Source organism: Epinephelus fuscoguttatus, linkage group LG23 (assembly GCF_011397635.1).
Source record: "Epinephelus fuscoguttatus linkage group LG23, E.fuscoguttatus.final_Chr_v1".
Classification (NCBI taxonomy): domain Eukaryota; kingdom Metazoa; phylum Chordata; class Actinopteri; order Perciformes; family Serranidae; genus Epinephelus; species Epinephelus fuscoguttatus.
The window spans coordinates 8,909,044-8,928,646 of NC_064774.1; the positions used below are offsets into that span (position 1 = coordinate 8,909,044).

Below are 19,603 nucleotides of genomic sequence, written 5' to 3' on the forward strand. Positions count from 1 at the left end.
TTGACATATGTAGTAATGAGTGAAGTGTCTCAACTATAGCATGACCTGTCATGAGCTCAAAGAACCACTGTGCTGATGTAGAGCCTCACAGAACTGCTAATGTGAGTATAAAAAACGAAACACTGTCAACATTAATGACGTCCCAGTGTCCTCAAATGAGACGATTAAAAAAAGTCCTGATGTCTTCAAACGAGTACTTCCTAAAACTTGCTAAAATTGGTCAAATTTCCACATCAAACAACAAACATTATTAATCATAAATAAACAAGTTGCAACCATAAAATGTGATCAGGTTTGGACTTTGTCGACTTTGTGTTGGGATCGGCTGCAGACTGACTTGGCAGACTGCCATCTTGTTTTTACACAGATTCGTGTCTTACTACCACTAGATGGCACAAATAAGTGTTCACAAACAAGGACAACAGGTCTGAGTTAAGCAGAATGAAGTCAAGTGGTCAAGTAAACCCAAAATGTGATGTCCTCATATAAGGACACAGAATATCAGGAGGAGCTAGAACTTCATTTCCAAGAAAAAGATATACTTTATTAATCTCTGACGGGGATGTTGTCATACGCACACATGCACACACAGGACCTATGCATGCACTGAATGGAGAGATGTGTGAGCAATGGGATTGCCTTGGATAGGCGCCCTGAGCAGTTGGGGATTCAGTACCTTGCTCAAGGGCACTTTGGGTGTGCCCAGGAGATGAGCTGGCGCCTCCCCAGCTACCAGTCCATGCTCCATGCTTGGTCTGTACAGGGACTTGAATTAGCGACTCTGCGTTTCCCAAGCCAAGTCCCTATAGACTGAGCTGCTGTCACCCCTGAGAACTTCTTCCCTTACCCAAAGGGAGAGTGTTGTGGAACAGTCGCAGCACAACGTTGGAAAGAGTGCAAACATAACATATTAAATATCGACAAGGTGCCAAATCAAAAACAAACAATATGGCTAGGAATAACAATTACAGCGATCAATACGTTTTTCAGCATACACATGGGCATGTGGTGTATTATCATAACTTAAACTTGAAAATATGTGAACCTATCCCCCGTGGTGCATATTCTATAGAAGTGAAGAAACTGGATAAACTGAAACTAGAAATACCAGCACAGTCAGTGATGAAAGAAGTACTCAGATCCTGTATTTAAGTGAAAAGTACTAGAAAAATACTCTATTACAAATAAAAGTCGTGAGCTCAAAATGTGACATCAGTAACTATTTTCAGCAAAATGTACTTAAAGTATCAAAAGTTAAAGTAGGCTTTTCAACATGAAGAATGACTCCTTTAAAATGTTACGTAAAATTACGTTATTATGTAAAATAATATCTGTATAAAAGAGTAAGATAAATGTAGTGGAGTTAGCTAGAGGAGTAGAAGTGTAAAAGTGCGGTATTTATGAATTCCTTTGATCATTTATTCATTATTTACTGCTACTTAATTATTGATCGACCTATTTATGAAACCAAGCATAATAATAATAATAATGATAGGGAAAAAAAATAGAATAATAATGATAACAAAAACGCACAAGACAAAAGCAAAGTTACTGAGCGACAAATAAAAACAAAACAAGGTAAGACCACAGAAAAAAAAAGACATAAACTTAGTGCTCATTATGCAATAAAATTAAACTACTAACTAAAAATTAAAAACTATATACATTAACATATATAAATGTTAATATTAATTTTAAAAAAAATTAAAAGCTGGACCAATACTGGGATTTTGTGGACAATACTCTCATCTATATTAAAGGGTTTTTTTGTATTATTAATCTGTATCTGCAAAGTAACTAGTAACTAAAGTTATCAACTAAATGTAGTGGAGTAAAAGGTACAATATAAATGTAGTGGAGGAGAAATGTAAAGTAGCATGAAATAGAAATATTCAAGTAAAGCACGAGTACCTCAAAATTACTGTAATTACTGTTACTTTGTTAATTTAATCTAATTTATCCCTAAATTTGTCTTTGTGTTACTAATCCCGCCGCTAGATGTCACTGTTCGCCTTTTGGCCCTCTTCCCTTCCGTCTCCTTCCGGTGACGTCACGGATGTCAACAAGGAAGTGTGCTGTGTCTTTGAATACAAGGCGCCAGGAGCTGCTGCAAACTCTCAGGTGAAAGGTGAGCCGCATTTCCAGGCACATGCACGACCTACCTGAGTTTTTAAAATCTAAATACCTTCACACATGTTGCTTACTACTTTTAAATATGGCGGCGTGTCGTTAAAACCTTTAAACTTGCTAATGAGGGTGTGCTAACGTTAGCCTGTGTTAGCTAAAGCTGCAGGACACAGTTATTTAGAAGCTAGCACCGAGTTTGTTGTCTTTTATCATGCCGTGGTGTGTTAGTATTCTGTCGGATAACCGTGTCACTTTCCTCCTGTCACGTCCAAAGGGATGCCCGCTTCGGAACCGGTCCGGTTGGGTCGGAAACGCCCCCTGCCTGCCTGCCCGAACCCGCTGTTCCTCAAGTGGCTCACAGAGCTTCGCGACGAGGCTAAAGAGAAGGGACTGAAGATCCAGTACACCTACCAGAAGGTAAAGACGGCCATCTGCTCACTTCAGGTCTATTTAACAGACTTCAGGTTTTATTTGTGTGTTTTGTGCGTGTAAATATTATGTGTTTAACTTACTTATTAAGGAGGGATGGTAGAGCTTTGTGGTCAAAAGTATGTGGACACCTCGGTGTGTATTGAGGTCTGAGGGTCACATTGGTGTGGGTAGAGCCTTTTGTTCCAAGAGAGTGAATTATTAATGCTACGTCATATGATTATCTTTTTAGACAGTGGTGGAAAGTAACAAAAAAGTGATAATAATGATCATAAATAATACATTTATTTAAATAGCACTTTCCAAAACACATGTTACAAAGGGCTCCACAGAGCAAAATGTCAGGTTTATGTTCCATGTACTTGTTTTGAACGACCTGTGGGAGTAGCCAGCAGACTACATGAAACATGGAATCAGAGTATGTGCAAAAGCAAGTGAACCACTGCTGCATTGGTAAACTCAAGTAGGTAACAGACACAGGTGAAACACATGTGGGTGCTCAAGTAATCAGTTAAAGCTACCCTTACCTTTCTTGCATTTCATGCAGCACTTAGAAAAAATTTGAACATCCACAACTCCCGCCTCCCTCCAAAGGCCTACTCCCCCCTCCTCCATTACCTCCTATAGCATAGTAGCATTAACGTTACTAGTAAGTGGAAACGCACAAGGAAAATAATGTTTCAGAGGCTACGCTACAGTAGGCTAACGTTAGCCATTAGCAACTGGATGCTGTGTTGTCATATATAATGTTACAGCCTATGTTACATTAGAGGCAAACTAAAAATACCTGTCCAGCAGATGCGACCATCTCATCCCTTTTTAGCTCAGGATTGAAGCTGCATCAGTCGTCGCCATCGCTCGAAAGCAGAGACAATGTTGAGTTTTGGCTCTTGCAGCATCGAGTTCTTTCTTAGTGTTAGCTTTTTCTGCAATATTCTTTCTTTTGCTAACTGATTTCCCTGTTGGAGTGGCTGGAGGTGAAGGTGGTGGTCCACATTAAGGTTGATTCGATACTAGACGGAAGCCTCTGCTCTCAAGAAAGAATAAGGTTGCCCGTTTAAACTTTGCCAGAGAGCACTTGGACAAACAAGAGGTTTTGGAAAATCTAAAATAGAAGCTACTAAAAATGCCAATAAAGTGCAGTCAAAAGCAACAGCTCAACAGTTCAACAGTCTCCTGAACCGTCTCCCTGAAGGCAGGAGGGAGACGAAACTCTGGGAGGGATGAGAGGAGTCTTTAACTATGCAGATGCACCTCTGGTTGTAGATGTCCAACAGTGGCACAACAATGATCTTCTCCGCTTTTCTGACAACCCTGTCCAGTTTCTTTCTCTCATTACACTTTTATTCAGGTTTATCTTACTGTATATTTTTTGTTTGTTTGTTTCTGTCTCTTTGCAGGCCATCAGCTCTCTGAACAAGTATCCATTACCACTGCAAACGGCCAAAGAGGCAAAGATCCTCCAGAACTTCGGAGACGGTATCTGTAAACTACTGGACAACAAACTGCAGCGATACCGTAGAGAGAACGGTAAGAGACGGGTGGAGGCACGAGTAGAAGGATTGAGGTTCTGGTTGAAGTGCTTGTTACACCACTGTTAGAATAAGAATAAATAAAGCACTGTAATAGATGGGTAGATTTATCATTGTCTTACACTTGTACTGCAGCAACAGTTGAGTGAACTTTCCAGTAGGACATTTTTCATTCGAGTTGTCTTCACTTTCTGTAGGTCCAGACGCTCCAATTCACGCTCTCCCGGAAGGAGCGCCCCCTCCTGGCAGACGGGACAACAACAGCCTGGCTCCCTCCAGAAAGGTAACCAGGGCAGTGTGGGCTAAATAGACAGTGTGTGTTTGTCTTATTGTGACACAGTTTACTACAGTCCTAAAATGTCCAAGTGGATGAATTAATGGAAGTTTGGAAGTCAGTGTCTTTAAAAGCTTCGAGGAAATAGAAGATTTGAGCCAAACAATATTACTTTACCAAATACCAGAGTGTTTTTCAAACATGTGCAAAGAAAAATCCAGACAGGAGCAGGGCCTCCTTCTTTAGACGTGGATTACCGAGTTATCTAGATTAGAATGGTGACGATTTTACACGAGTCTGGATTTATTTGGTTCCATACTATTCCATTTTTCAATTTCAATTCAGTTTTATTTATATAGTCCAATATCACAGATTACAGTTTGCCTCAGAGGGCTTTACAACACTTAACTGTAATGCAACCGTCAAGGAAACACACATTTGAAGATTTTTCATACAGTATTTTGTAGTAAAATCCCAAATAGCATCTATATTGTCTCATATCTCACAGCTCTAAATCTGTACACACTAGCGGTGTGAGATATGGCCCTGAAATAATATCACGATATCTCAGCGTATTTTTGTGATAACGATATTCTTGACAATATGACAACTGCAACAAAATAAGTGATATAGTTTCACAATTTGCCTTCAAATATTCAGTAAAAGCAAAAATGATCTCTCACTTCTTTACAGTTGTGAACAACAACAGTAACTCAGAGTGATGGATAAAAGGAAAGTAAAGTGGATTTGTTTTTCCATGTGATCCATCTTTGCTTGTAGAAGAATGCAGCAGGGGATCAAGGGAAAGACATAGGAGGAGGAGGAGGAGGAAGAGGAGGAGGAGGGAGGAAGAAGAAGAGGGAGTATGTGCCCCAGAAGAGGTCTGGGGGCTATGCTGTACTGCTCACCCTGTACAGACAGTCACAGGTACACCACTCTCCATCACACGTGCTGAACTGTGGCCTCAGTAAGTCAAATTATTTCATATAACCATCTCTCTCTTTCTCTTTAGATTCCAGGTAGTAAAGGTTTCATGTTTAAGATGGAGCTTCAAGCAGAAGCTCAGCTCCTCTGCGATAAGTCTTTCACTGTTGTAAGTGTTACACTGCTATCAATCATGCTCTCTGTACGTCTTCATGTGCAGACGATTATTTTACCGCTGACTTGTTTCCCTCCTTCATAATTTCTGTGTGTGTGTAGCCAGACCTCGGCAGTAAGTACACTGCCTGGTCTTCAGTGAGCACTCTGATCCAGAAGAACTTGGTGATAAAGACCCACAACCCTGCAAGGTAACACAGGAAGCACACACACACACACACACACACAAGCATGAGCACACACTTTGTCTGTTGATGTTCATCTTAGTTTAGTGTGTGATTTATTTGTAGCCGTGCTAGCAGTGCGGCTCTGGAGATGGCATTGCCTTTCCTTTGCTGTTCGTCCACTTTGGTCCAGACTGAAACATCCAACTATTGTGCCCAGAGGACGATTCCTATCGAGTTTGGTCTTATTAATTTTAAGCTAATGCAAAGGTGGAGGAAGTACAGATCTTTCAGTAGTAATAACTTTGCGTGGTCGTCTGTTGACGAGCTGCAGCGCGACATGTCCAGTGTGTGCTAGGGGTGGCACTTGACCCGTGTCATATGACGCTGCGTAAAATCTTGTGTGCACAGCCACTAATTAAACTTGATTTCTCACCTGAAGAGCCGATCTCCAGAGCTATGACTCACCAGGCGATATCTTTTTGGCCATTGTCTGTATAATGTGTTTTCAGCTTTATACACTGAAGGTCCTGTTCACTCTCACTCAGGTATTCTCTGACAGATGAGGGTCTGGCTTTGGCAGAGCGACTGGAGTCCGCAAACCAAGGGAATAAAGACGGCCCAGAGGGCGACACAGAGGAGGTCAGAAGTGAAGGAGAGGAGGATGAGGAGGAAAGTGGTCCTGGGCTCGTGGACCTGACTGCTAGTGATGATGACGAAAAGGAAGAAGACAGAATACAGTGAGTGTACATAAATTAAGTCTTCATCTTCTGCTCTATTTCCTGCCGCAACAGAATGAATCATCTTCTCTTCACAGCCCTACAGAGAATCCGCCCTGTGCTGCCCAGCCGAGGAGCGAGGTCGATGGGACGACTTTTTCAGGAAAATCCAAGGATTCACAGGCAACGAGCAGAAAGCCGAATGCAGGATGTCTTCTGCCTGGAACCTATGACATTATACTCTGTGTTGACTTCATTGAGACAACTGGGTAAGACAGCTGTTTGGGTATCTGTGTGAATTAAGGACGAATACTGTATTTCATGACCTGTGGACTTGCCTGTGCAGTGGCAGCCAACACCGAAAGCAGGAGCTGGTCAAGGAGCTTCAGAGAAACGGAGTGATCTTTGATGTTAGGAAGCTAAACGTTGGAGACTTCCTGTGGGTCGCTCGGGAAAAGGTCACACCCGTTCCAGGTAACTCACAAACACAGAAACAGACACTTTCAAGCTTTTCTTGAGTAGGATCTCCCCATCAACGACGAAAGTTTATTTTCTTACTTACTTTGGGACATAAAGGTCACCTTGTGTTATTTACATGTTGCCCACCTGTCTACATAAATGCATTATAATCTTCTGTCATTTCATGCAGGTCAGCTGCGTGCCCCCGCAGGCCGGGAGCTTGTGCTTGATTACATCATTGAGAGGAAGAGGATGGATGACCTGTGTGGTAGCATCATCGACGGACGCTTCAGGGAACAGAAGGTCAGTGTGTGATTCATGTCATAATTAGCAACTGATTCATCAGTTATTTATGCCATCAAATTATTATTTAGTCTGTAGAATGTGAAGAATGTAGGGCTGTCCCGAATACCATTTTTGAACATTCGGACCTTTGGCAAAACTCCGCAATTCTGCAAAACTCTGCGGTATTGCGGAGTTTTGCACAGCAGCGACCGGATCTTTGCTCTCAAATCACAAAAACTGTGATGGCACAACAGTCTCCTTCAGTACATTATTCTATGCTTTCTTTTGATTTTCACATTGGCTAGTCATCCTGTTTGATTTGTCTTCTGATTAAATCAGAACCGTTGAAACAAGTTGTAGGAAGCCTCTGCAAGTAATTGGTTGCTGGCAGACACTCTGCAATAAATTGGTTAATCAGCAGTGTCGTGCACTGTAGAGCCGATGAGCTGCTGGTTCTGCCGGCCTGAATAGAATATAATGTCTATAGCCTTACAGTTGTGTACAGCCTTATAGACTGAGCTGAGTAGTGATGCGCGGGTCGACCTGTAACCCACGGAACCCGCAAATGGACCTGCGTGTCGGGCAGCAGTCTAATCGGCCTGTAAATGATATTTTGACATTATTGGCTATTACTGTCATGGCATCCGAAGGTACTGATGCGTTGAGCAGGTGACAGTCTGCGGCCGTTTTCAAAACACGCTTGTGTCACACACTCCAAAAGAAACATGTTGAAACTTTAAACAATAATTTATTGTACAAAATGGGGGAAACAAATTTTGACAAAAACGGTTCCATAATTCATATTAAATTCAAAAGATAACGAAAAAAACAGCTACAAGTTAGAGGGAATAGTGATAAAGTGGTAAAACTTGGTATCGACCCACAGCCTCAGATGGATGCGCTCAAGCGTGCTGTGCACAAGCTCAGTTGGTAGGCGATACTGTATTTTCACATTTTTAACAATGCAATTTAAAAGTTTTGATTTTTATTGATAACCTACATTTACCAACAACAAAAAGACTGCATTTAGCACCAAAAAAAATGTAAATTTTTTTTTAAAAAAAGTAAATAAAAAAACGACTATCGAATACCAAATTTTCATAACGAATACCTACCCATAAAAACGAATATTCGAATATCCGAAAATTTGGGTACAGCCCTAGAAGAATGTCACACGTATCAGAGACCCACATGTTGACTTTACAGTGCTTGTTTTCTCTGTCGAATAGCCAATAAACCCAAAAATATTTTCACTTTTTACGAAATAAATTGGAGAAATGCGATTTCAAATGTATACGTGATTAATAACTTGAACAATTAATCACTAATCAAAAGTTTTTCGTCTTTCTTATTCCAAAAAACTAATTTTGCACATCCACAATGTTGATTCTCAACAACATGATAATCACGCTCTTTTAAGTCTGACTTTTTATGTCTCATCTGAAGGCCCAGACACACCAAACCTGCCTCAGAGAACTAGCGGTGATGAAGGACCCCCTGCTGCGTTGCTTTATAACATCACGTCTCGGCCAAAAAGTTGCACATGAACACAGCGCAAAAACTTTAACCGAGAGCCAACCACCACGTATGTTCCGCGCTTGAGAGGAGAAAACTTTACAGACCAGCAGATGGTGGTTGTCTGCAATTGTCATTCAAAAAGGGAAGCCGGAAGTCCGTCTTGATGCTAGTTAGCCAGTTAGCACATTAACAACACAATCCAATGTTGAAAGAACAGAGCATATTTACCATTACAAACCATCACGTAACCTCCTGCTAAAGAGCTTAGTGGCTAAAGAAAAACAATCTTATACAACAGCTTTGTTTACTTTCCTCACTTCCATTTCTCTTCACGTGCGCTAACCTGAACTGCCAACTGGAGTGATTTCATTCACCGACGGGCTCTACAGTCGCCAACGCAGATTTAACATGCTGAATCGGCAGAAAAAGAACCACCTAGCAACAACGAGGGCCAATGTTGGGGGACACACTGCAGCGATGAGGGCTACAGAGGCTCACTGATAGTGTGAACCCGGCCACAGGGACGCAGGGAACGTGTTTTAGTCTTCCCGTGGATATTAATGTTTTTACACTGTGTTAACTTATTTTGAAAAGCAGATGTAGTCAGTTGTGTATCCTGGGCCCTTTCAGTGCATTTATAGATCAGCATACAGGGGACACTCCAACTTTAGCATGACTGCTTCGACCACAGAGATGGGAGTGACGACCACCTTGATACAGAAATATTAGATGACCCGAGAAGCACAGGAGGACAGAATTTGATCCAGCTTGGCCGACTGAGTAAAAGGCTGTGGTCAAGCTAGCCGTCACTCGCATCTCCATAGTCAAACCAGCTGCCACTGAAGCTGAGGACAGACAGGCAGAGCAGAGCGAACAGTTGACTCAATTTTTATTTTCATATTCCACGACTCATTCAGCTGTAGGTATAACCATGTTCAAGCTTCTAATGTTTCTCCCTTTTCTCTATGCATCAGTTTCGACTGAAGCGATGTGGTCTTCGTCGGCCCTGCTATCTGGTAGAGGAGTGTGGGACTGCTGCCTCCCACCTGAGTTTACCTGAGACTACGCTGCAGCAGGCCATAATCAACACACAGGTGCGAGAACACACACTCCTACACTTACACGGTCATTTACTTTAGATTACACCAGGTCAAAACCAATGTATGGTATTTATTGCGACCTCCAAATAAGTTCAGACACCATGATGGGACATATGATGAACCCACGGTCTTTGGTTTAGTTTCACTCACTGTTTGGTTGGTTTTAGAGTTGACTGATTTGCAGGATGTGTGGAGAGTTGCAGGATGACGCTATGAACTGACAGAAATCCCCAAACAAACAAGCCTTTACAAAAACACAGTTCAAATCAATGGGGTATTAAACGACTTAATCAAACAATATTTTAACCAAAAAACATGGTCATCAATATGGCTATAGGCTCAGTTGTGGTACAAACAGGCAAACGGCAATTATTTAAAGTGGTTAGCGATAGTCTGCCCGTGTGATTTAGTGTGTGTAGCGTATACATGTTGTGTGTTCACTTTGTCACTTGTGTGTGTTTGTGTGTTAGGTAGTTGATGGCTTCTTTGTGAAGAGAGTCCAGGATGTGAGGGAGTCAGCGGCCTACCTCACCGTCATGACGCGATACCTGACTAAACTGTATCAGGTGAAACACACACACACACACACACAGTCCATTTTCCCCTTTTCTTTTTTAAACCTTCCTGAGACAGTTCAAAACCGAGAGGAGTCTTGCGGGGCTCAACAGATGTGTAGTCCGGTGGCTGGTGGCCGCTTGCTCTGCTGCCATTCAGCGGCTAACAGGTGGCGCTAACTGCTAACACCCACCGCTGCAATTAACAGACTCCACAAATCCATTTAACACTTCCAACATCCACAGTCAGACATGGCTGATTATCTACTACTGAATTACAGCTCACAACTCGCACAAACGCCTGATGCTGCTCTGGTGTGAGTGTTTTTGCTGGCTAGCGAAACTTCCTGGTGCAGACTATTTACTGGAGTTTACCAGCCTAAAGCTCATGCGGCATTTGAAGATATTTGTAAGCACGGCTGTTCTTAGCTTTCAGTGTGCGATAGTCCATGACGAACATCTTGTCACATCTCGACTCGTCAACGAAAATGAAACATACATCTCGTCTTGGTTTTTATTATCAAGATCTATTTTTCGTTTCTGAAATGGGGAAAAAAAGGGCGTTGACGAAAAATTTTCGTCATTGTTTTCATCAGTGAGATTTGATGAGCACAAATTCAGTCATACAAAAATATGATTTACCTTTGCCCAACACTTACTTTTACTTAGTAGAGCTTGAACGCATCATAAGGTAACTGAATGCAAACTTTGTTAGCTGCTAACTCGCTGAAAGTGAGTTTAATGCGTCCTTTTGTCTTGGCGGTGTCCCTGGGAAGATTTCTGTTCGTCCCAAACATGCTTCCTATTGTCCCTGGGGTGATGGGGCACCGATCCCTGCTTTGAAGCCTGTGTTAAACTGATGTAACACAATGTGAAAACATCGGCCACTGTCCTTGGTGAGTGCCATATTATTTGCCGATAGGCTGATGGCAGTCAATCGGTGAATCCCTAGTCTTTAAAAATAAAGACCAAATAATTTCCATAAACAGATGTGCACTGCGGCTTTAGCAAATGTTACGTGAACAGGTCAATAGGCAATTTGTTGAGGACTATTTTCAGCGGCGAATTAATCTACATTTGGTGCTCTGGTGAGTATTGGGGGCAACAGGACACTGTATGTGGGATTGAGTCAAAATAAACTACAGCATGTGTGTTCTTGATATTGAAGAAGGAGCACAAACTCACCTCCTCCCTAACTGTGACGTGTGCTTTCGTCCTTTAATTCAGAACTGTACGCTGATCTGTCGCTCCAGAGAGCTGGAGGGTGATGGAGGGAGTGACGAGGAGGAGAGAGCCACCCCCTCGTGCTCTCTCATTTCTTTCGCAGAGTTCAATCATGGTGCACTTAAAAACAAGGTGTGTGTGTCTGCAAGCCCTCACCAAGTATATTTCCATTCACCTGTTTGACCAGCACTTAAAAAAAGGAAAGAAATACTGCAAAACCCTTTATTGATGTAGATTTTAATTCTGAAGTTTCTATTTTTTCTTTTTTTAAATTCAATGTTACGGGTGTGTTTGTGAATATATTTGAATCCCTGTTTTCCCTTCTAGTGTCAGACAGTGAGAGAAGTGTTTGCCAGACAGCTGATGCAGATTAGTGGACTGTCTGGAGACAAGGCAGCTGCAATACTGGAGCAATACAACACTCCGCACAGGTAAGTCATCAAGTGTTCTTACCCCTTATCTCTTTTTTTCTTGGTGATGTACTTGTGAGTTCATGCAGCTGCAGCAAAGGTCTGTTTAGATTAATCACACTGAACAAACACTTTGTTTTTTGCCCCCATTTTTTACGAGTTAAAATAAAACTAATACTTTAAGATGCTGATTAAGATGCGTCATTGCTACACAGGTGTGCTTTGAGACGGTCACAATAAAAGGCCACTCTAAAATGTGCAGTTGGATCCCACAACACAAAGCCACAGATGTCACAAGTTTTAAGGGAGTGTGCCATTGGTGTACTGACTGCAGGAATGCCCATGTTCATTTCACCACCACAAGATGTCTCCAGTGCCACGTCTGAGAATTTGGCAGTACATCCAGCTTGTGTAGTGAGCCAGCCCAGGATCTTCTTCACCTTCAAGATCATCTGAGACCAGCCACTGAGATGAGCATCCCTGAGATGGTTTTTGACAGTTTGTGCAGAAATTCTTTGGTTGTGCAAACCAACTGTTGCATCAGGTGTTCGAGTGGTCGCTCTCAGATGATCTTACTGGGGGAGTAGCGAGATGTGGAGGTCTGGAACTGGTGTAGTTACAAGCGGTCTGCAAATCTAGAAACATTGAAAACACTACCCACACTATTCACTGACATCGGAGACGGAAATTATGTGGTGCTGTCTCATAAAACACTTTAAAGTGTTGTCAGACTGTTTCTGCTTCTGAAGTAAAGGGTGGAAAAGCAGTTAATGACTGATGAGGTTGCTCTGTTTTAAAATCAGAGGAGACAGAGCCCATGAACAGTGAAATGATTCTACTGATCTATAACAGCATACAGGCTTCTCATTTTTACCTGTCACTCCCGACTTTTGTCCATGGATACTTTTTTCTGCAGTGATCCAATTGGTCAGAGGTCGGGGTGTTGACAGGCTGTGATCCAATACTCAAAAGTTAACCTGCTCCGGAGCAGATAGCTGTTCAGCATAAGTTGCCACGGTGATTTATCCTGGTGAAAAGAGAACCAGCTTCGTAGTACTGAAAACTCAGAGTTAACCCTGAAGTTACCTTGCTAACTTCAAATACTGCTTTGTAGTACAGGCCTCTGAACTAAGCCTGTACAAGCCAAGATCAAACAGTGCTACATAGTCCCATGACATGAACATGTACTTTGAAGTGCAGATTCATTTTTGTGTCCGAAAGTAATATAAAGGTACATTTCCAATTCACAAAACACGGTGTGACTAAAGTGCAACTTGGACAAGCCATTTCCATCTGTTCCTTCTGGGTTAACTAAAGGTTAATGACTGTAAGGCGACAGGCAAAGACAGGGTAAGGTTCAGTTTTGGTTATTGAAAAATGCTCACAGTTAAAAGCGTCACAAGAGTTGGACAGTGGAAGGTGTACAGAGGCTACATATTAAGGGCCAGTCCCAATACCCCCCCTTAGCCCTACCCCTTGGCCCTACCCCTACATTTGTGCGTTCCCGCAAGGGGTAGTGGTGTCCCAATTCCTTTTTGCGTGTAGGGGTAGGGGGAATAACGAGGGGTAGTGGGTATGAAACTAGCCCTTCAGAGCGAGGGATTTCAGATGCTGACTTGCCAGCAAGGGGTACACGTCGCCATGGCTAGCACCGAGCAAGAGACCGGGAAAAAAGTTCATACATAGCTAATGTTACCGTAGTCAGGTTGCTTGTTAGCTAGCTAGCTAGCTCGCACTATCTGGCGTCTGTCATCTGTCCTGTTCTGCAAAATTGTTGGATTTTTCACATTACGATAACACACCAGCTAGTACAACTATGCTGCCTCGTAATGTTAGCTGGTTAGCCAGCTAGCTATCCAGCTAGCAGAAGTCCCCTGTTGTCTGTCGTTCATCAAATGAAGCATGATGAATAATGCAAACGTGATCGGTTGGATGAACTCAACTGGAGACTCCATTGTAGATGCCGGTTGGTAATGTAGATGGCTAAAATAGTTAAGTATGCGTGAATGTAACCGACGCGGTGATGTAGTGAGTGGTGTCCCAATTCCTAGGGAAAGATTTCAACCCCGACCCCTCGTTGCTTCATTTCGAGGGCCAAGGGGTAGTGGGCAAGGGGGGGAGGTATTGAGATTGGGCCTAAAACACCCTCACTTGCATGAGACCATACCAACCAAGAATACCGCTGCAGTAAGAAAAGAACAGTCTTGATGAGTACAATGGCTCCAAGCTACTGATAGAAACTGAATATTTTTTATTTTTGTTTTAAAAATATTTCTGCTTCTCTCAATCTCAGTCTTCTGACAGCCTATGAACAGTGTGCAAGTGAAGCAGAGAAAGAGAAACTCCTCTCTTCCATACGCTATGGGAAGCTCAAAAGGTTTGATTGTAGTTTCATATTTTTCTTAGTGTGTATTTATCAATATCATACTTGACTTGGACTACCGTTACTTCACCATAAAACAATCCGGCAAAACATTCAAACCAATGATGGATAAAGTGAATAACACTGATTAACAGTTACAGGGCACTTGATGTCTTCCACCCACCAAAACACTGTTGTAGACCAAGACCTCATGGCAGATGCACTCCCCAATGGCAGTGGCCTCCCCAACAGGACGATGCTCTATACCACACTGCAGGAATGGCCCGAGGAATGTGATGAAGAGCGGAAAGCATCCACCTGGCCTCCAGATTCAAATCTTGTCAAGCATCTGTGGGACGTGCTGATAGCCCACCGGACTCAAAAGATCTTCTGCAAACACCCCGGTGCCATACCACAGGACTTCCCCAGAGAACCTTTGTCCGGGCTCGATCTCTGCGGTACCTGCATGCCCCACGAATGCTTGATCAGATTGGGATCAAAGGAATTTAGAAGCCAGGTTGCCGCTTTGAGCTCTTTGTCACACTCTTTGGGCACTGCCCTCAAGGGAGTGCCGTTGCCACGAGGGGGATACTTGGGTCTGCAACGGTGTTTGGGTGGGTGAAGCGCATCAAGTGGCATCCCCATGAAGGCCAGGACGATAGGTTTCCCAGCAGAACACTGCACTGTAACAAGATTATCCATGTTATTCACTTTGGTTGTAATGTTTAGGCTGCTTGGTGTTCTCAACTAGAGACAAAGTTACTGCTAAAACAAACCCATTAATTTTATGAACTGCCTTTTTATGACAATAAAGAATCCTGTCACATGTAAAGTGATGTGCATCTGTAAATTCTTACAGGACTTGGATTTGTGAAACCTTTTCTATACCCATCTTCATACCCTATCTTTCTTTGTCTTTCAGAAACTTGGGTCCAGCTCTGAGCAGAACAGTTTATCAGCTCTACTGCACTCAAGGATCTCTGTCATAGATGCACGCAGTCACTGGTGAACACTATTTCAGCCATTCAGATATTTTCTGGAACAAAAACGGATGCAAAGTCAAAATCATTCACATCATTATGTAAATACATTTAGTCATTAAATATCAGTGCCTGCTTTACTTGAATAGAATTAATTTGAGGATTTCCATATGAGGATGCTGCTATATTTTCATTATTGTAACATATATCTACGTGTGTGAAGAATTTCACAACTGTAGTTTGACACTATATCAATAAAGTTTATTTTGAATAGTATGATTTTTTTTTTCAAATATTAAGTGATCGTATTATTTTTCTGACTGGCTAGGAAATGAATGAAAGGGAACACCAGTGTGACAATTCTGGATTACCAACTAGGCAAAGTGGTCAACTGTCCCAGGGCCCAGGACCAGAAGGGTGTCCTATGAATGGAGACTTGTGGGTTATTGCAGTATATTGAGCCTAAATCCAGAGTTTTGATCAGATGAAGGAATACGTACCTTTGCCTTTCAGTACAAGAGGCACATCAGAAGACTCCTCTGACATGAAGGCTTCAGCTGGTTCCTGAAGGAATGCAGTTTGTTTTGAGCTCCAAGAAGACTTGGAAATGGATTGTTTCCAGTTCAGCTGGAATATTTTCTGGAGGGAACAGGGTTTCAGCCCTCCTCAACTTGACTATGTGTTTGCCCTGTCTACTGAAAAGGCATTTGGGGTAATTTTGCAACCTACAGTTTGTTTGAGCAACGCCTTGAGCAGAGTAAGGACAATAACCAGAGACTCCACAAAGTTCTTCTCATCCCACTCTCAGAGAGGGAACCAAAAACAGTGACCGTGATTACGTACTCTGAAAAAGTTGCAACTGAGGACATAGACACATGGCTGTCCTCTCATTGCACTGTCTTACGGAGCATGGAAATGAGGGACAAGAATGGAATTAGAATTTGAGCCTGGTGTTTCTATGTGCGTCTCAGGAGAGAGCTAATTCTGATTTACTCCACCACCTACCACCCACCATCTAGCTGGCACCAATTAGGGGCCATGTGTTTCATGGTGATCAATCAAAGACCTGCAGGACATGTGGCTGTTCATCCCACCTTGCAGCCGACTGCAGCGCCACCTTCTGCAGAAACTGTGAAAGTACAGCCCACAACACAAAAGATTGGCACCAGCCAGTGAATTCTAACCTCTGGAGGACGGGTGCTCCTCCCAAGGATCCTGTGTGGGCAAGGCAAGAGTCCTCCCTAGCATTCAGTGAACACACATTGTTAAGTCCAGGCTCTGTATTGAAGTCTATAAAGCACATATAAAAATAACTCACATTGACCAAAGTGCTGTACAAAAAAATCAGCAACAACAGAAACTCTGTCAATGAAAACATGAGCTCATGAGCTCTGGTGCTTTATTATTATTATTATTTATTTTAAATAGTACAGTAACCACACCATAATCCTTTGTCACTCAAGGAGAAAGTACCAGACCAGTTGTTGTGTTAGGGGCAGGGCTGCTGCTGGCAATATAGGTGCCCTCTCTGTGTGGTGCCCAATTCCACCCCAACACACACACACGGTGCATCTTCTTTAAAAAACAAATCTATTATTTATTATCAGTGGTACAAATAAGAAAACTAGAACTGTACAACAAAAGAATACTGCTGACCTATTCAGTAGGCCCATGGGCCACATCTGGCCCAGAGGTAACCTCCCTGTGGCCCAGCTAGGGATGGATACTGAAATGCCAGGAAATAACACTTCAAAATAAAAGCTCTGTGCTGGCAAATCACTGTACTTCAAAATAAAATGTGTTTTTTACCAACTTGACACGTTTGTAAGTCACTTGCAGAGTTGCGGTCCATTCAGAATGAACCTGTGGCTCACTTCTGGACTGCGACTAACCAGTTGTGATCCACTGGTCTAATCAATCACAGCTGTAACCTGCAGACAGAAGAGCAAACAAGACCGAAGAGCTCCCTCTGCTGCTCTATAATATTAATACCAGTGTTAACAACTCAGAGCTTTTCTTTGGAGCATACATACAATGAAATAATGACCATAAATAACAGACAGTAAAATATATATGCCAACTGTAACAGACACAAATAAAACATCTGAGTTTAAAGGGCACATTACAAAAAAAAAAAAAAAGTTAAAGCTCTGCATGTTAGAATTAGGCGGCACAGTGGTACAGTGGTTAGCACTATTGCCTCACAGCAAGAGGGTTCCTTCTGTGTGGAGTTTGCATGTTCTCCTCGTGTCAGCATGGGTTTTCTGCAGGTGCTCCGGCTTCCCCCCCACAGTCCAAAGACATGCAGGTTCATTGGTGACTCTAAATTGTCCGTAGGTGTGAATGTGAGTGTGAATGGTTGTAAGTCTCTATAGCCCTTTTTAAATAGGAATTGTGCAAATTTGCAGGAAAGCCCAATCCGTCTTCGTTCAGCATTGGCAGTATAAAAACAAAATTGGGGAGTGCAATGGGGGGCGTGAGCAAGTAACAAAACGTGTAGCTCAGCGTGTGACGTAAACAGTGACGTGGGAGGGAAGCCGCGGCTGGTCAGTCCTTCAGCGATTATCTAAGTCGGCCCGTCCTTCACCGTCCCCGTCATCCGACAGTTAATGACCTTTTCATTTGTGAGGACAAGGAGGACGCGCAATTCCTTGTCTCCCCAGGTGCTCATCTTTACAGTGTATGTCAGGTTTGCATTTCTCTCTTGCTACTAGCTGCTCGCTAATTCCTGCTATCAGCTGTTTCCTTTGCACAAGCGGCGTCATCAACAGCCCCTCCCACAAGTCATCAACAGCCCCTCCCATGGCAGAAGGGCGCCTCGTTCTCTTTAAAAGAAAAAGACTCCGCCAATATGTTTACCCTACGAAGCGGAAAACTGGGCTCCTCGGATCAACTCACTAATCTGGCTCTGTGTGTCTAAACGCTCGCAGCTTGCCTGCAAAATGGCCCAACATTTGCAGAAAATCTGGCAGTGTAAAAGGGGCTCATGTGTCAGCCCTGTGATAGTCTGGCTTTGGCCTTTCGCCCAGTGTCAGCTGGGAAAGGCTCCAGCCCCCCTGCGACCCTCAAGAGGATAAGCGATTACAGAAAATGAATGAATGTTCAACTCAAAGCTGTATCAAAACTCTGGACATAAGATCCAAATTCATGGCTGCAGATTTACAGATTGCATGATATTAATAAACCAGCATAAATTTAAATTCAAAAGGTAAATGTACAAATGTCTGGATTTGCTTTATATGGTAAACAAGGCAGACACAGTGAGTGGTGTGATTGATGGAGGGGGTTCTGGTGATGATGCGGGCGGCAGAGCTCTGGACTAGTTGAAGTTTGTGGATGGATTTGAGAGGGAGACCAAAAAGGAGGGAGGTGCTGTGTGGTGGGAGGGATGGGCGAAGGCGGTTAGTATTGTGTAGATGGAAGTAGGCAGAGTGCTTTTCTCAAGAGCTTTTCTTTTGAGCATACATACAATGAAATAATGACCGTAAATAACAGACTGTAAAAAATATCAGCCAGCTGACAGACACAAATAAAACAGTAACAGTACATCTGAGTTTAAACGCCACATTACAAAAAAAAAAGTTAATGCTCTGCATGTTAGAATTAGGCAGCATGGTGGTGCAGTGGTTAGCACTGTTGCCTCACAGTAAGAGGGTTCCTTCTGTGCAGAGATCTCATGTTCTCCCTGTGTCAGCGCGGGTTTTCTCCAGGTGCTCCAGCTTCCTCCCACAGTCCAAAGACATGCAGGTTAATTGGTGACTCTAAATTGTCTGTAGGTGTGAATGTGAGTTTGAATGGTTGTCTGTCTCTATGTGTCAGCCCTGTGATAGTCTGACCTGTCCAGGGTGTACCCTGCCTCTCACCCATTGTCATCTGGGATAGGCTGACAGATGTCAGATGCAACAGTTTCCAGTGATGTATTTGGGGAGAGTGGAGCTGACTCAGATCTATCACTATGATCTGAGCAGGAATCTTGTTCTCTTGGCTGAGTGCTAAACTCTAGTTGTCTTGGGCACACTTGTTCTCTAGGCACAAAGTGTCTGAATAAAAAATAACCCAAAAGACCCAGGACTGCTGTTGCTGTCAGTCCCAGGAGACAATGTAAGACGATCCATCCCCAACTCTCTGGTTGTGGTGCACTTGTTGGGTTTGGTCTCACAGGTTTGGGCGAAGCCTTTGCTGCTGTAAAGAGACCAAACAAATCTGTGTCATTCCTATGAAGAAATACATTTCACTAAAAATGACCATCTTGCTATAGGATCACACCAGCCGCAACACTGCGATTTGCAACTTAAAACAAGTGGCATAAAGTGGGGGGCCAGTGGCCCCTTCTCTACTTCCTACCCCCCTATTTCTATCTCCCTTGCT

The 19,603-nt window shown here is 42.9% G+C and overlaps 2 protein-coding genes across 5 annotated transcripts in view; one reads left to right on the top strand and one right to left on the bottom strand.

The window, feature by feature from the left end:
- Nucleotides 1–2,012: 2,012 nt before the first annotated feature.
- mus81 (MUS81 structure-specific endonuclease subunit) lies at nucleotides 2,013–15,506 on the top strand. The gene is made up of 17 exons (XM_049569384.1): nucleotides 2,013–2,128; nucleotides 2,402–2,544; nucleotides 3,957–4,086; nucleotides 4,286–4,371; nucleotides 5,143–5,289; nucleotides 5,375–5,455; nucleotides 5,563–5,651; nucleotides 6,173–6,364; nucleotides 6,442–6,612; nucleotides 6,690–6,817; nucleotides 6,993–7,105; nucleotides 9,580–9,699; nucleotides 10,176–10,271; nucleotides 11,487–11,615; nucleotides 11,811–11,914; nucleotides 14,187–14,270; nucleotides 15,178–15,506. The coding sequence occupies exons 2-17, from the start codon at nucleotides 2,404–2,406 to the stop codon at nucleotides 15,242–15,244; spliced, it is 1,878 nt and encodes a 625-aa protein (XP_049425341.1). The 5' UTR covers nucleotides 2,013–2,128; nucleotides 2,402–2,403; the 3' UTR covers nucleotides 15,245–15,506.
- A 554-nt stretch (nucleotides 15,507–16,060) lies between these two features.
- Nucleotides 16,061–19,603, bottom strand: part of LOC125884439 (uncharacterized) — a 53,598-nt gene continuing 50,055 nt past the window's right edge. For all 4 annotated transcript variants that reach the window (XM_049569400.1, XM_049569399.1, XM_049569398.1 and 1 more), the window contains one exon: nucleotides 16,061–19,417. In XM_049569400.1, the coding sequence (XP_049425357.1) occupies nucleotides 19,095–19,417 (323 nt within the window). In that variant the 3' untranslated portion in view covers nucleotides 16,061–19,094. The remainder of the gene's footprint in view (nucleotides 19,418–19,603) is intronic.